Source organism: Eufriesea mexicana, unplaced genomic scaffold, assembly GCF_001483705.2.
Source record: "Eufriesea mexicana isolate 0111107269 unplaced genomic scaffold, ASM148370v2 scaffold1920, whole genome shotgun sequence".
NCBI lineage: Eukaryota > Metazoa > Arthropoda > Insecta > Hymenoptera > Apidae > Eufriesea > Eufriesea mexicana.
In genome coordinates this window covers 356,555-374,444 of record NW_016910007.1, presented here as the reverse complement: position 1 = coordinate 374,444, position 17,890 = coordinate 356,555, and the positions used below count along the sequence as shown (strand labels likewise).

Below are 17,890 nucleotides of genomic sequence, written 5' to 3'. Positions count from 1 at the left end.
TTTGGAAGCGTAAAGAAAACGTGGGATAAATTTCTTCTTTGTTTTATTGGTTCGCTGTTACTGTTGGTTAGTGTTAGGTTAGGATTGCTAAATATTAGTAATTGGAATTACTAGAATCACTAGAATCACTAGGATCACGAGACTAGTCGAGAAACGATTTATTTGAGGAAGTTTGCTTTCGTATTTGACGAAAACGCGTAGTTGGAAGGAATTGAGGATGATTTTTGTCGAAATAGAGCATATTTCTGTGCGCGGAGATGGGTTAGAAATAATTCCTTTCGCTTTGATATGTGACAGGCGGCATATGCTGGTCGTCCATCAGCAACGGTCGCTGCAAGGAATTACTGTCGCAAGGAGTGACAAAGGAAGATTGTTGCGCGTCGAACGCAGCGGCTGCGACCGCGTACTCCGAGGAAGACCTCGATAGCGGAAGTCTCTTTTTTTGGCGGGTGCTGGGAGGAGGTGTGCAGTGTCGTCCTTGCAGAGGTAAACGCGCGTACCATTTCTGCTGCGTCGTACTCTCGTCTCGGATTTTTTCCAAATTAAAAAGAAAATTAAAAAATTGAATTAATATTCTACATCTTTACATAGTATCGATTTTTTAAAAACAAAAAAATATTAAAAAGGAACGTCGATCCTTATAATATTTGCATAAAATTTCTCTAAAATTTGAATAATCGTAATTTCTGTGATTCTTCGTAAAAGAATTTTGATAAAGTTGATAGCTAGTTATAGTAACTTTTTTAGTTACTAAAGTTATACTAATTTTTAGGTTTGCTGGTAGTTAGACGAGAGAAATGGGAAAATTTATTGTGCAACCGCTGTCTCGCGAAAGTCTCGAAACTATCGGACAATCTTTGTTCGCAGAAAGCTGCGCGGAAGTGAGGTGCGAGGAAGGGAAGAAGTGCGTGGTGCGTAGAGGAAGACCAAGGTGCGTGTGTAGCCCGGAGTGCAAGGCACCGAGAGGAGGAGGCCCGGTCTGCGGGACGGACGGCAAGAGCTACAAAAATCTGTGCAGACTGAAGAAACGCGCCTGCAAGAAAGGAAGCCACGAGCTAGCGGTTGCCTATAACGGCCACTGCCAAAGTGAGTATGTATGAAAGAGATGGAATCATTATCATGACCGCCTTGCAATTGAATAGCCATCGACGAGACCATTTCGGATTCCCTACGAAAATTTTCAATTCACAATTTTCGAATTTCTTAATTTCCAAATATCTCGACGAATATAAATTTCCTGCGAACGATTACAGATACTGATCTAAAATGGAACTGTCGATGGTATCCAACTGCAAGGACTAAATTAACACACTCATTGCAAATAACTCGGCATAGATACGAATAATACTACTAAACGTTAACAAATCTGTTTCGTCAGAGATTATCGGAATTTCTCTTACATTTCTCCGCAGAAAAGTCATTTCATGAAAGAGTAGCAACCAAATCAAAGACTGTTTGCATTAAAAATCCTACAATCGGTAACAAACAAGACTAACTATTGTACATTCTTTACACGCCCCTTTCTGCTCCACCTCGGAAGTTCATCCTCGTTTCTCGGATAACAAACACGAAATTTAATCTAACTTGCTGAAAATGTACTACCGTACGAACCTCGAAACAACCAAATGAAATCTAACCTCAACGTCCATCGACCATTGGTCAGACCAATTGCCAAGCAACCGTCTAACTCCATTCGCTCGAAACCCCCACTTAAACCCCCGCCACGAACTAACGAAAGAAAAGCGTCCGGGGTGGTGAGAAAGCGCGCGTGCGCACACGCGGCCTAGGCGGCGCGCGGTTCGCTTGGCGAGACCGCGCGTGCGCGCCTGGCCAGCGCGGAAAACAAACAGGGAAGGCGACGCATCTATCACGGGGGCGGTTTACGACTGTGCGTAATAACGTGTAAAGTGTTGAGCAGGTTCGTGCGCACGGGTCCGGTGCGGCCAAGGCCGGAGCTGCCTGCTGGACCAGAACCTGAGCCCGCACTGCGTGAGGTGCGCCCGCAGGTGCCCACAGCCGCCCCCGCAACAGCGAGCCGCTGCACGCCCCGTTTGCGGGGCCGACGGAAACACCTACAAGAGTGCCTGCCACCTGCGACTCGCCGCCTGCCGCGCAGGTCGCGCCATTCCCGTCGCCTATAAGGGCCACTGCAAACGTGAGTCTCTTTTCTTTATCTTCGCTTCTTCGCGCACCGTCTCTCGTCCCTTCGACTTCTCTCTCTCTCTCTCTCTCTCTCTCTCTCTTCCTTTTTCGCCCACCACACCCCCGTCCACCCTTCTCTGCCCCGCTCTCCTTCTTCCTTCGCGACGCACTAGCCTCTGTTTGCCTTTTCCTCGCAGCCTCTTTGCACTCTCTTTCGCCTCTCTTTACCTCGTCGTCTCGACGCCGCCTCCTTTTTGCTCGGTTTTTCTGCGCAGCGGTGCGCAACCGAGAACGCGCTTGCGGCAGAAGACTCGCGAGTAAATGGTGGACGTCGGGATTGGGGAACGCTTGGGGGGTCAGAGAGGGTGGCTTAAGGGCGAAGGGTGATTTTATTTCGGTTTGCGACATCGGATCGGGGAAATGCGATTTCTTTACCGAATAGGAGATAATGAAGCAGGTTATATGCATAGAATAGTGATGAAATACCATGACCATGGCGATGTTTGCATTGGAAATATTTAATTTATGGGAGAGTAGCCGAGAGTGAGCAGTTGGTATTAACCCCTTGCACCCGGCGATATTTTCGTTACAGAAATATAGTAATTCCGAAGACTTCCTGCCATGAAGTCGACGATATTTTCAAAGCGGTAACTAAGAAGTGCAGATTAATTGTAAGACAATTATTTTATCTCGATATTCCACGCGTGGTTGGACAATTTTAAATTTCAGATATTAATTAACAATGATCTCTAGAATTTGATTAAATGGTGACTGATTGTGAGAGTCGCCTCTCGAGTGCAAAGGGTTAATTATTATTTCGGTTATGTAGGATTTCGTTTTATCTACCATGAGGTTTCAAAATGACTTGTTTCTTCTGGTACAAATTGTACTGACTTTTTATCAAAGAGGATTACAATTGCGTATACTGTGTTAGTTTCAGTGTAATCGTATTTTAATTTGTAATTATATGAAGCATATCTTTATCCGCAGGGAAATATGATAATTGTGTTAATGAATGAATTCAATATATCCCTAATGCACCTCGTTGATACTGTACTAATTCCTTCAATGAGATAGACAAGGATGGATATTCGACAGACAAGGATAGAAGCAACATTCGATCAACGCCATCTGTGATTTTCGCCTGGAAACTTGTCCTCCAGTCAGCGCCGTCTATGATGTTTGACTGGAAGCTGCAGGCAGTAACAGGAGCATAGAATGAGCAAGGAGGTCGTCTAAACCTCGTTCCACTCAAACATCATAGATGACAGCTACCGCTGTTTCTTAAATTTTTATTCGGCATTAGATTATTAATAAATTACGCAATTTCTGTGATTAATTTATGAACTTTTATAATTGCTTCGTAAAGACGGATCCTGTACCTACTTTCCAATATAATTTTGGATATTAATTTCTTCCTAATTAATTAATTACGAGCAATTATTCCCCGACGTGTTCGAACTGATGTCGAAGATGCTATTGGTTTCTCATTAATTATTGTTTTCTGTGCAATTAATTTATGAATTACGTGCACACATTGTAAGAACAATATCCTTGGCAATGTTGTCATAGCATTTTTGTTCATATTTTTCCTGTAGTTTTGCTCATAATTAATTATTTTGATGGACAATCGTGCCAATCCTTGTTAAATCTCGTATGCAGTCAATTAATTAATAATATCAAATTAATTAGCATCAAGTTATGTGCAAAAATTAGATAGGAATACAGCCCAAAGATTCTGCTTTACCACGCAATTATAAAAGTTCATTAATTAATCGCAGAAATTGAGTAATTTGTTAATTTTCCCCTGTCGAAGCTTCTCTGTCCTTTTCTAACTAACTTTTGGCATTGTCTATGACGTCACGTGGTATTCGACGACCTCCTCGTGCATTCTGTGTTCCTGTTACCTACCTCTAGCTTCCAATTAAACAACATAGATGGCGCTGATTGAATGCAGTTCCAACTTTATCTACCTCATTAAAGGTATCTTCCTTATCTATCTTACTGAAGGTATTAGGAACTGTACAACGGGTTGCATTAGGGGCATATCGACTTTATTTTCTGTATTTATTTAGTGGTTTATTAGAGATAATTGCAAATAAAATTGACTACCAATATTATCAATTTTATAATTTTATATTTAGCGAACATAGCATTAAAGAAATTCTCCTGCTGTAGGAATACCAAAAAATTGAAACTTTTTTCATTTTTCAACAATACTGAGCCTATAAATTTCGCAGCGTTGATATGAAACCTCTGCCAATTTTGCGATTTTGTATCAGGCGAACATAATATTAAAGGAAGTTGCACGATGATAAACTTCCAACAATACTGAGCCTATAAATTTCACAGCGTTGGCATGAAACCCTCTGCCAATTTTGTGATTTTGTATTAGGCAAATATAACATTAAAGGAAGTTGCACGATGACAAAATTCCAACAATATCGAGCCTACGAATTTCGTAGCGTTGGCATAAAACCCTCTGCCAATTTTGCGATTTTGTATTAGGCGAACATAACATACTAGGAGGTCGCTCGACGACCGATTCTAAGAATTCTCTGGACAATACTTTTACTGCTTGGCGATGCTATTTGGCCGATTTCGCGATTTTGTATTAGGAATACATAGCATGACTGGAGGTCGCTCGTCGACGGATTCCAAGAATTCCGCGGACAATACTTTTACAGTCTCTGTAAAAAGTCTGTGACCGATTTTGCGATTTTGTATCAGGATAACATAACATGAAAGGAGGTCGCTCGCCGAGACAGTTCCAAGGAATAACGTCATTACCAAGAATTCTCAGACAATGCTTTCATCGCTTCGCCGTAAAAGTTTCTGACCGATTTTGCGATTTTGTATCGGGAGAATATGACATGACAGGAGGTCTTTTGTTCCATGGATAATATTTTTGACAAACCCAGATTTTATCAGCCTATTCCGTAGAGCTCTTCTCGACGAGTGTTTTTGGTATATGAAACGTTTAAAAAAATCGGGGGATAAACTCTGTACGAATTTTCAAAGTTTGCCAGAGCGATCCGCAGATCGGCGCAATCGGACTGCTAAAAAACACAGTTCCCGTGATCCGATTTTGCTGATTTTTTGCACACGAGTTGCTTAGAGGTTAAAGAACGTAAAAAAGCAAAAAAACCCGCATTTCAAAATTTTGTCATAACCGGGCGCTTCGATGTATCGATCGTGAACTTCGAAGAATCGGCAAAAATCGGACGATTAAAGAAAAATAGATTTTTCTAGCCTATTTATTAGGGCTCTTCTTGAAGTGTTTTTTGGTATACAAAACGTTTAAAAAGATCGAGGGATAAACTCTGTACGAATTTTCAAAGTTTGCCAGAGCGATTCGCAGATCGGCGCAATCGGATTGCTAAAAAACACGGTTCCCGTGATCCGATTTTGCTGATTTTTTGCACACGAGTTGCTTAGAGGTTAAGGAACGTAAAAAAGCAAAAAAACCCGCATTTCAAAATTTTGTCATAACCGAGCGCTTCGGTGTATCGATCGTGAACTTCGAAGAATCGGCAAAAATCGGACGATTAAAGAAAAATAGATTTTTCTAGCCTATTTATTAGGGCTCTTCTTGAAGTGTTTTTTGGTATACGAAACGTTTAAAAAGATCGCGGGATAAACTCTGTACGAATTTTCAAAGTTTGCTAGAGCGATTCGCAGATCGGCGCAATCGGATTGCTAAAAAACACAGTTCCCGTGATCCGATTTTGCTGATTTTTTGCACACGAGTTGCTTAGAGGTTAAAGAACGTAAAAAAGCAAAAAAACCGGCATTTCAAAATTTTGTCATAACCGGGCGCTTCGATGTATCGATCGTGAACTTCGAAGAATCGGCAAAAATCGGACGATTAAAGAAAAATAGATTTTTTTAGCCTATTTATTAGGGCTCTTCTTGAAGTATTTTTTGATATATGAAACGTTTAAAAAGGTCCAGTGATAGAGCTGCTACGAATTTTTAAAGTACGCAAGAGCGATTCGCAGATAATCACTCATAATTAACTAATTCCTACGAAATTTATATCCAGAGTTATATTAGAATGTTCGTAAAGGGTCTGCCCTTACGATGCAACTAAAAAAGTTCATGAATTAGTCGCAGAAATTGAGTAATTTGTTAATTTTCCAATACGGAATTTTTCTAACGCGAAAAATTCAAATTCCAGCGGTCAGCGCCATCTATGATTTTGGACTGGAAGCTTCAGCTTCATTTTGGACTTGGACTTTTCCACTCAGCGCCATCTGTGATTTTTAACTGTAACTCGAGCTTCCTGTTAAAAATCACAGATGGCGCTGAGTGGAAAAGTCCAAGTCCAAAATGAAGCTGAAGCTTCCAGTCCAAAATCATAGATGGCGCTGCCGAATACCGCCGTAAAATTTTCGGTCGATTTCGCGACTTTGTATCCGGATAACAGAATACGAAAGGAGGTTGTTCGCCGAGACAGTTCCGAGAAATGACGTCATTTCCATGAATCCTCGGACAATACTTTTACAGTCTCGGCGAAAAATTTTTGGTCAATTTTGCGACTTTGTATCAAGATAACATAACATGATAGGAGGTCGCTCGCCGAGACAGTTCCGAGAAATGACGTCATTTCCAAGAATTATCGGACGATTCTTTTGTGACATCGCGCTAAAATTTCCGGCCGATTTCGCGACTTTGTATCAGGATAACATAACATGATAGGAGGTCGCTCGCCGAGACAGTTCCGAGAAGTGACGTCATTTCCAAGAATTATCGGACGATTATTTTGTGACATCGCCCTAAAATTTCCGGCCGATTTCGCGACTTTGTATCCGGATAATAGAATACGAAAGGAGGTTGTTCGTCGAGACAGTTCCGAGAAATGACGTCATTTCCATGAATCCTCGGACAATACTTTTACAGTCTCGGCGAAAAATTTTTGGTCAATTTTGCGACTTTGTATCAGGATAACATAACATGATAGGAGGTCGCTCGCCGAGACAGTTCCAAGAAATGACGTCATTTCCAAGAATTCTCTAGCCAGTTCTTTGTTTGTTTTGCAGTACATTTTAATTATTTTACCTATCTTATACTTATACTTACCTTATACTTACCTTACTTACTTACCTTCCTTTGCTTGCATTCCTTTCCTTACTTACCTCAATTTCTCTTCATTTAAATATCATTTAAACAGATATTGCCCACTCTTTATTTTAAGATTTCAAAGGGAACATTGAAAATGTACAAGAGATAGGAAATATCTTAAACTTTGTGCGTAGCTCTTAGCTCGGTATCGTTTTCTAAAAATTATTCTTTGGAAAACGATACCAATTACCAGGTCTCACCACGTGGAGGTGGCTACGCATCGAGACCCGACATGCGCCCTAGCGACGCAGCCTGCTGGCGCTATCTCTATCAAAGGCACCCTGATCTAACTTCTAGCGAAAGGAGTTAAAGCGACTCTACTGACACTTTATTAAATTTGGTGTCTTACAAAAGGGGTTTCGGTTCGGTATACTGAAACTCTACTGTCGCAACGCTAAGATATTTTCAAGTTCCCATAAAAATAGGGAATGAAATATCAAACACGCGAGCTAATAGAAAATCGCGACGCGCCCGAACGAGTTCGCGATTATTCGAAAGACCGACTAGCCTAGGCGATGTACTCCCGTGTACAGAGATAACTTCATACCTCGGCACCCTCCCGATCGGGCCTAGCTCAATTCCAGTCACTGTCGCACTCGCCAAGACTTACACGTGGACCAAGGCTAGTCCCTGAACCAATGAAACTTCTAGTGTCAACGCGAGGGCCCTGCTGGGCGGTTGCCGGCCAAGACAGACACTTCGCATCCCAGCCACACGGGGTAGAACTTAATCATCCCTGTGGTCTAACCGTAGATGGTACTAGTCCGTCAGCCAGCATGTGCCCGAGCCCCAGTCGCGTACGACTTAGGCAGCGGACCGCCCCGTCGAGGTCAGAAGACGCACTGATCCGAGGGGGTCACCCTGGAACCCGATGCATGACGAGATTGACAGTGACTGGAAATGAGTGTCGGAGACGAGTCGTGAGGATGACTTACGAAATATGTACTTATCGAGTACACGAAAGCACGTCGCGTAAGCTAGTCAGTGCTTAAGAACAATCACGGCTATCGCGAGAACAATTTTGTTCTGTTTGGTAAACGAGAGAGATAAGGGAAAATATATATATTCGCTCCAAGTTAGGTAGCTTACCTTTGTACATGATAGCGCGCACATGATACTTAGTCTATGGATCTATCTTACAATTACTTAAAAGTAAACGCACGCATCGTCCATTGATGTGTCGCAAATGAATCTTGAGAAACCTAAAAGCTAAAACAGAATATATTATTGTTAATATGTAGCTGAAAGGAAAGGGATTAGTACGAGGAAACCATCAAGGTTAGTAACCAAATGGAACGAGCAAGCCAACGACGAGACCTGAGCAACATAACTACGAGACAGAAACATTCCAACGGTGAGATATAAACATACCAACGAGGAAGCGCTCGAGTATTATACGAAATACTCGAACGCTCTAACGAAAACAAATCGAACGGAAGTCGTAAAATTTGTGAAAGGAAAGATTTAGCCAACGATGAGACATAAGTAAACCAACGACGAAGCATTCGAATATTGTACGAAATACTCGAATGCTGAAACAAAGAGACAAATAGAATGAAAGAAATAAAATCTGGAAGAAGAAAAATAATTAGAACCTGAAAGAAGAAATTATTGTTAAATTATTTAAGAGAGTGGACAATGGCCACTGAATAGCCATTGATCTAGCCAACGATGATATAGAAATAAACCAACGACGAAGTATTCCAATATTGTGCAAAATACTGGAATGCACAAACAATGAAACCTAGAATAAAAGAAATAGAATCTGAAAGAAGAAAAATAATTAAAACCTGAAACAAAAAATAATTAGTACCTGAAAGAAGAAATTATTGTTAAATTATTTAAGAGAGTGGACAATGGCCACTGAATAGCCATTGATCTAGCCAACGATGATATAGAAATAAACCAACGACGAAGTATTCCAATATTGTGCAAAATACTGGAATGCACAAACAATGAAACCTAGAATAAAAGAAATAGAATCTGAAAAAAAAAGAAAGATAATTAAAACCTGAAACAAAAAGAAAAAATATTAATGCGGACCTTCCGAAGTCGAATGGACAAATGGCTCGAGACTTCACGCGAGCCCCTTATATAGCGGCGACTGGCCGAAGATCGGCGAAAATTTCCGAACTTTACCGATTCTTTTAAAAGTTACCTTTCCGCTGTAATAACTAGTAATTTATTAACTTTTTTGACTTTTATCGTTAATATATGTTGCAAACTATTTGTTATCAACGATTTTAATTTGTTATTAACAATAAATTTATTAATTTATTAACTTTTTATAATTTATGAATACATTTTAACACAAATACGTTGTTTGTTTAAGTAGTAGCTAATAATTTATTAACTTTTTATACTTTTATCGTTAATATAAGTTGCAAAATATTTGTTATTAACAATAAATGTAGCAATTTATTATCTGTTCGCTACTTATAGATACATTTTCATGCAAATACATTATATATACTAGTAATAGTCTATAATTTAGTAATTTTTCCAATTGTATTATAAATTTACGTTGCGATCCTATTGTTATTAGAAATAGGTGTAATAATTTTTACACTTTTGCAAATTATAGGTACATTTAAACATTAGTGTGATATTGTTCAAGTAATGACCAATGAATTAATTCTTGTATTACAAATTTACGCTATGAACAATTTGTTATTAATAACAAATTGGATTACTTATACATTTTTATGAACTATAACTGTATTTGAATGACGTCATCGCCAAGAATTCCGTCCATTTACCTCTCGCAGCCCCAAAAATCGTCAAATGTTTAACTGAAACATCGAAAATTTACAAAAGATAGGAAACATCTTAAACTTTGTGCGTAGCTCTTAGCTTGGTATCGTTTCCAAAAGATTGCTCTTTTGAAAACGATACCAATTACCAAGTCTCACCACGAGGAGGTGGCTACGCATCGAGACCCGACATGCGCCCTATTGGCGCAACCTACTGGTGCTATCAGTATCAAAGGAACCCTAATCTAACTTGGAGCGAATTAAATTAAAGTGACTCTACTGACACTTTGTTTTATTTCGTGTCTTACAAAGTCGCGATGCGTCCGAACGAGTTCGCGATCATTCGAAAGACCGACTAACCTACGAAACGTACTCTCGCGTACAAGACATCTCCATGCCTCGGCACCCTCCCGACCGAACCTAGCCCACCCAGCCACCACAGACCCTGCCATGACTTACTCGCGAACGAGAGCGATCGACGAACCAACGAAACACCCAAAATCAAGCCGAGGGTCCCTAGCGAAGCCCTGTAGCCGGTCACGCAGGCCCCTGCCACATGGGGGAGAAATTAATCATCCCATGGGGTCTGACCGTAGGCCCATATGCAATGTCCGGCTACAGGACTCATACCCCGGTCGTGCACGCGCTGGTGCCCAGGACGACTAAGGCCGACAGACCCTCGAATTGACCCAGGTGAGTGCCAGCCCGCCGACCACCCTAGAACCGATGCGTGACAAGGGTGGCAGTGGCGAGGGTGAGTGTCGGAACGAATCGTTTGGATGACTTACGAAACATGGAGTTATCGAGTACACGAGAGTACGTCGCGCAGGCTAGTCGGTACTTAAGAACGATCGCGATTATCGCGAGAACAATTATGTTCTATTTGGTAAACGATGGGAATAAGAGAGTATAGAGAATTTATATATTTCGCTCCGAGTTAGATAGTTTACCTTTGAACAGATAGCACGCACATGGTACTTAGTCTAGGCACTTATCTTATTACTTAGGTCTACTTAAGTCTAAACGCAAATGAAATCTTGAGGAAACTTGAGAATCTTGAGAAATCTAAAAGCTAAAACAGAATATATTATTGTTAATATAAACCTGAAAAGAAATGGATTAGTACGAGGTAAGAAAACGAATGAATAGAAACCATGAAGATTAACCAAGTGGAAAGAGCAAACCACCGACGAAACATTTGAATATTATACGAAATATACGAATGTTTATATAGAAATAAAATCTGGAAGAAAAATAATTAATATGTGAAGAAAATATATATATAATTAGTACCTTGAAAAAGAACTAGCCTAAAACCAACGATGAGACATGAAGAAACCAACGATGAGATATGAACAAACCAACGATGAGACATTTGAATATTATACGAAATATTCGAATTGTCAAACAAGAATAAATAGAAATGAAAAAGTAAAATCTGAAAGTAAAAAAAAATAATTAATTCCTGAAAGGAGCAAAAATAATTAAATTGTGGAAGAAACAAATAATTAACAGCTGAAAATAAAAAAAATTATTAGTAAATTGTATAATAGGGTGGGGTGTGGATGGGGTGGCTAGCCCAGCCACATTTCGGACCCCCACCCCTTCCGCGCACTTAGAAATTTAGACCCGTCACTTCCGAAGTCGGACCGACAAATGAGTTCTGCTGCGTCGCGTCGCCCTTTATATAGCCTCCGATCGGCCGAATCCCCCACCCCGATTGGAAATTTTCGAACTTCGTCGATTCCATTATTTATAATTTTTCCACTCTAATAGCCAATAATTTATTAATTTTTTCGCTTTTATTATAAATATACGTTGCGGGAAATTTGTTAATAACAATATTGATTTGTTATTAACAATTGGTGTAATAATATATAAACTTTTTGCAAATAATCGGTACATTTTAACATAAATTCATTATAAATTCGAGTAATAGCCAAAAATTTAATAATTTTTTCACATTTATTATAAACTTACATCGTGGGCAACTTGTTATTAACAATATTAATATGTTATTAACAATCTGTTTAATAATTTATAAACTATTTGCAAGTTATAGGTACATTCCGACATAGATACGTTATGAATTGAATTAACAAGCAATAATTTATTAATTTTTTCATTTGTATTATAAATTTACGGTGTGAACAATTTCTTATTAACAATCTTAATTTGTTATTAATAATAAATTTCAACATTTATACATTTCTTATAAACTATAACTACATTAGGATAAATTTCTCTGCTACGTATATGTATGTCAAAATATGTTTATTTCCACTGCATTTTTAGTTAAAATTGTGTATTACAGAAAAGTAGAAACGTTAAAACATCCATTCTCGCTTTAAAAATTATACTTTTGAGGTTAGATTTCGATCAGAAACGACCAAAAAAGGTCAGTGTCTAGATATTATTATTATAATACTTAATTCGAACTCTGTTTATTATTTCGAGATAAATAATATTTTTCAATCCATTCTTTTATCGCTGCAATACCATATTTCGGAGATTAATGGGAGATTACTGTTAGAGGCTGAATTGCTCCGAGAGAGAGCTTGGCTGCATTTTGCGCTTTCTTTCGAAGGCACTACCTGTTGCTTCTCACGTGAAAGAGCGATTAAACGCAGGAAAACGGGTGTAAACCGCAGGGTGGCTTTTATATGGCGCGATGCAACTGGTGAATAAGAATTTTTTAAATGCAAACTGAAACCGACACTCGCATTGCACCGTGATATAACACGCTACTTTCTACGAAGCCGCTCTTTTTCGGTTTCTCACCGAAAAACCTGAAAGTACGTATTGTCGTAAATATTTTAGCACGCATGGGCCTCGTTTAATTGCGAGATAAGCACGAATCTTGCGTTTATCTGCTCTTGAACGAAGGGAATTACGCAACGCGTGTAGATACTGTAACGCAATTATGCGAATAATTACGAAATACCACTTAAATTCCGATTATCTATATTTTCACCTGTTCAAAACAAATATCGAGTAAGAACTGGACTAAATTATTCCGCTAATAATCTCATCTTCAAGATACCCGAATAACATCTCGAATAACTCCTTTTCGTACTATCGAATTAAACTACTGTCTTCGTACATACGTACTCAAATAACAAAAGTAATAATTTACCAATTTTTGTCACCAATATAAACGTCACCGCTTCGTTCTACATTTAACTTCAAGTATATCTCAAGTGCATCGCTAATGATATCGCAAATATATCTCTAAAAATAAAGAATATAAAACAATTCGCTTTTGTCAACAGGTGTGCACGAAATATTCATGCACCTATTCCAACCAAAATAAATATCTATAACCTAACCCAAATCTGTTATTAAATATCGGCTGACATAATTATTAATGACACTTGCAAAAATTTTCAGTAAAACTTTTCCTAGAACCACGTTTATATTCCGAAAAATATTTTCGGCGTTCAAAAAACGAGCAACAGTGACTCTCCTTCTCCATCTTCAACCTGGAAAAAACCTGAAAGATACAGGAACCGATTCGCGTTTCTCCTCGACGATTTTGGAGTATCTGGGAAAAGAGAGGAAAAGGAGGAAAAGAGACGAATGCAGAGAAAAATGATTGCCGAAAGCGGGAAGAATGGCCGGCAAACTGAAAACACGGATGTCTCCGGCTGGTTGCCTGTCGGGGAGAAAAGAATTCAAAGTGGCGGATGAAGAAGAGTGTGGAGCACACGAAAGGGTGAAGGACGGCGACGAAGGAAAGGCAGAAAACAGGGGAGTGGGAAAGTTGGGTTCATTGGTGAGCAGGCGAGTAGCCAGACCGCGGCTGCTTTGCATCGGAATGTACCTTATTGTTGTCTGGTTTGCACAGTGCCGAACTCTTCTGACAGGTGCCATAAAGTCACCGAGCGAAGTTATGTCCAAACAAGAGTTCGCAGGGAATAATAAAATGCCCGCATGTCCGCGCATGCGCGCGCAGCCTTTCGACCTCCTTTTTTCGCCTCTCTGTGACTCGCCTATTCCACGGCCGAGCCTCTCGCACACTCCTGCAACAGGATGCAAAGCAGCGATTAAAACACCGTATCTTCCACGTGGAAAGTAATTTGCCCTCGTATCTCTCCTTTTACAATCGCGATATTCCTTCTCCTCGACAGTGCCCCACGATTTTTCTCCCTCCCCAATGGTTATTCAGCTTTCCCCTTTTCTTCCCTTTATTACCGGCTATAGTTTTATAACGCTCCCTTCCAAGAACCAAGAGCGAGATCTTTCTTCTCGGAAGATCAATTCCATTTTATCCTTCTCTTCTTCCTAGTCGCTTGATCCTTCAACCGTTACGTTATCCTTCTTCCAGGGATAACAGATCCTCTCTGTGTACGTGTTCCGCGAACCGCTTTGTGCCTCCGAGCTCGCCTCCGTTGTCTTTACCCTCGCTTTTTCCCCTTTCCTCGGTAATTGATTTCGTCCTTGTCGAGAACGCGACCAAGCGGAAGAACGTTCCGCGCGAATCGAGCAAAGGAGGCGAGGTCGAAGTCGAGAAGGTTCGAAAATGACTCGGGTTCTTCCGAAATTGGGCCCGTTCGTTGGTCCCGAGCGTGCTAATCGGGCCACGGGTCATCGTGCAAACAGGGGAAGCCCCTTTTCTTTTCCGTGCAGGGTCCTTTTCAGAATAGCGTCTTTGTACGCGTGCGTTCTGCGTAAATTCTCTTTATCATCGGCAATTATCAAGCGTCGGAAAAAAATGCTTAATAACCGGTCCATAACGCGAACGTATTCGATTAACATTAATACTAGCAGTTAAGGCATTCGGCGTTCGAGGAAGGCGATAATTGGAAGATACGAGGAACCGAAGTCGTATACGACGAATATAAAAGTAAATGGACATAAAGGTTGGCAAAAATTTATCGATCGATCGACGAAATACCATAGCGCAGCTATGCCAATTAAAGGTTTCGTCGTTTTAGATTGCGCCGGGAAAACCTATTTAACTGGAGTAATTACTATTCGAGAAAAATTCCCGTTTCGATCATCTACTCGCCGATCGCCTGTCTAGTCCGCGAGCGTTGCTGTTGCCCGCGCAGGCGCCCCGGCCGCCATCTATCACAATGGCCGGCCACGGGACGCGTGAAACGGTTAAAAGCGACGAGATTAAGGCGCAGATGGCGTTGGCGAGTTTTTCGTGGCGCTGGACACGCGTTCGTGTCGCAGATGGCACGATTTTTCGCCGCTGCTGCCCGACTCGAGTGTCCGACATTGCATGGATTCGAGAAGAAAAGGAGAGAAAGAAACGCAAAGGTAAAGAACGAGAAAGAAAAAGGGAAAAAAATAAAGAAAAGGAACATCGGGGAGGCAATCGCAAGATCGTTCCAGGAAGTTCATCGACCGAGACGCGATCTGCCTGGCTGTGAGAGAGAACAAAAAATTATAAAAAGAGGGAATACAGACAGTGGGAGCGAGAGAGAGAGGTGAAAAGAGGGAAGAGGAGGGAATAGAGAGAAGGGAGGGCGAGAGGGCGAGCAGTGGGAGGGGGAAAGTATCGTTTTCTGCGTATTCCTTCGAAGAAGTCGTAATAAAGCCTGTAACTTTGGACGTAAGATCAGCGATTGCGAGAGAGCTTGCCGGTTTTTTCCCGGCATGGCGTCACCATCCCTTCGAAAACGTCACGCGATCCGTTCCAATCGTTTCGCCGGCTAATTGTCCCGAATGTCTTCAGCTTAGTCACAAAGATTCCGAGGTGTTCTTCGAGAAAGGAAGCGACAATCGTCCAACATCCAGATCGAAGATCGCGTTGCACTGCTTCGAGGAAGACTTCAAAACCTTGTACTATCTTATCAAAAAAGATTACTCGCGATGATTTCTAGGGTATTTTCGATATTGGGAAAAACTGTTCCATTTATCCATACTTTTGATCGAATTTAATTTAACTGCAACTAAACAAATAGATTACAGGAATTTTATATCGAAATACTGAAAAAGAGATCTAATAAATAATTTTTATTTCGTAACTTACTCTCGTCGATGATACAAGAGATGATACAGATATTAAGATAGAAGATAATAATCCTGCTGCTTCGAGGAAGATTTCGAAGCCTCGTACCATCTTATCAAAAAGGATTATTCACTATGATTTCTAGTGTACTTTCGATATTGGAGAAACTGTTCCACTTCTCCATATTTTTCATTGAATTTAATTTAACTGCAGCTAAACAAATAGATTACAGGAATTTTATATGGAAAGATTGAAAAAGAAATCTAATAAATAATTTTGATTTCGTAACTTACTCTCGTCGATGATGCAACAATACGAAGATATTAACACCCTCTGCACTCGACGATTTTTTGACAAAAGAAGGATACGAGATGAAAAATTTTCTGCTATAAAGCTGATATTTTCTGAGCAGTAAATAAGAAATCGTATAATAATTGACAAGTAGAATTACTTAATTTCGATACCTTGTTACGTTATTTTCAATTTTATATATTAATTAATATCAAGCTTCGAAACTTCATCAAATGGCGACTGAAGGGCGCCTCTCGAGTGCAAAGGGTTAAGATACAGGATAATAATCGTGCTGCTTCGAGGAAGATTTCGAAGCTTCGTGCTATCTTATCAAAGATTACTCGCGATGATTTCTAGACTAGTTTCGATATCAGTAAAACTGTTCCATTACTCGATATTTTCGATCGAATTTAACCCTTTGCACTCGAGAGGCGCCTCTCAGTCGCCATTTAATCAGATTCTAAAAATGCATGTTAATTAATATATCAAATTTACAATTACCCAACGATACGTGGAATATCGAAATAAATTAATTTAAATACACCTTAATTTGCATACGATTTCTTATTTACCGTTTTAAAAATATCGTCGGACTTTCTACCATAAAGTCTTCGAATTACTATTTTTCTGTAACGAAAAAATCGCCGAGTGCAAAGCATTAATTTAACTGGAGCTAAAAAAATAAATTACAAGAATTTTATATGGAAAGATTGAAAAAGAGACGTAATAAATAATTTTTCTTTCGTAACTCATTCCCCGTGGATGATACAAGAGTACGAAGATATTAAGATAGAGGATAATAATTTTCTCCCGTGATACTGAAATTTCTCGTTTCTGTAGTTACCGAGACCGCGCCAGCCGCGTTTTGCATCTTATTTTATTCCGCGTCGGAAGGAAATATATTGCTGTAATCACCGGCGCGTATATATCTATTTATTTTCATCGCGCCGCTTCAATTATTATTATCTACGGTATAATATATATGGACATTAACGGCCGTTACTTCTAGCGTTAAAGTGGTGAAAATGGGAAAAAAAGGGGGACAAGGAAGAAATATGCGAAACGCTTTCGCAAATGAACGAATGAATCAAATCGACATAATTACGTAAAAAGTTAGCCGATGACAAAATCAAGTGAATTTTTCACACCACTTGGCGCGCTTTTTGTCGCGTGGAATCACGCAAAAGGGATCTTTCCCCGAAGCTGATCGCTCTTTCGATTAGCAACGTCGTTTGCCGGCAGCACGCGTGCAATGTGTTACAATAATGTATAAACATTGAATCAAAAACTCGTTAAGAGAATCAGCGCGAGGAACGAGGGGAGGCGAGAGGGGGCGAGCGCATGTAACGAGTGTATAACTCGAGGCCGTTGGAGGATAATCCGCGGTTTCGTCGTTGATTTACGACGTAATGCCGAGGACGCGTCAGCGGCGTCTTTCCTGTAATATTATCCCTTTACAGTCGAAGACCGGAATATTCTCGCCGGCGTGCTTTTCCAGCCGACGCTTCTAACCTGGCAAAAAGGAAAACTGTATCGGGGCGTTTGAAAAATCGTCCTGCAAGAAAAATTGTTATTCTGGAAAAACCGGTTGGCAATTTTTGCAGCCTTCTTTTTTAAT

At 40.1% G+C, this 17,890-nt stretch overlaps 1 protein-coding gene across 1 annotated transcript in view; it reads left to right on the top strand.

The window, feature by feature from the left end:
* Window positions 1-17,890, top strand: part of LOC108549379 (uncharacterized) — a 119,171-nt gene that overhangs the window by 55,220 nt on the left and 46,061 nt on the right. The window contains exons 2-4 of the mRNA XM_017902730.1: window positions 298-486; window positions 868-1,086; window positions 1,919-2,155. Of these exons, the coding sequence (XP_017758219.1) occupies window positions 298-486; window positions 868-1,086; window positions 1,919-2,155 (645 nt within the window). The remainder of the gene's footprint in view (window positions 1-297; window positions 487-867; window positions 1,087-1,918; window positions 2,156-17,890) is intronic.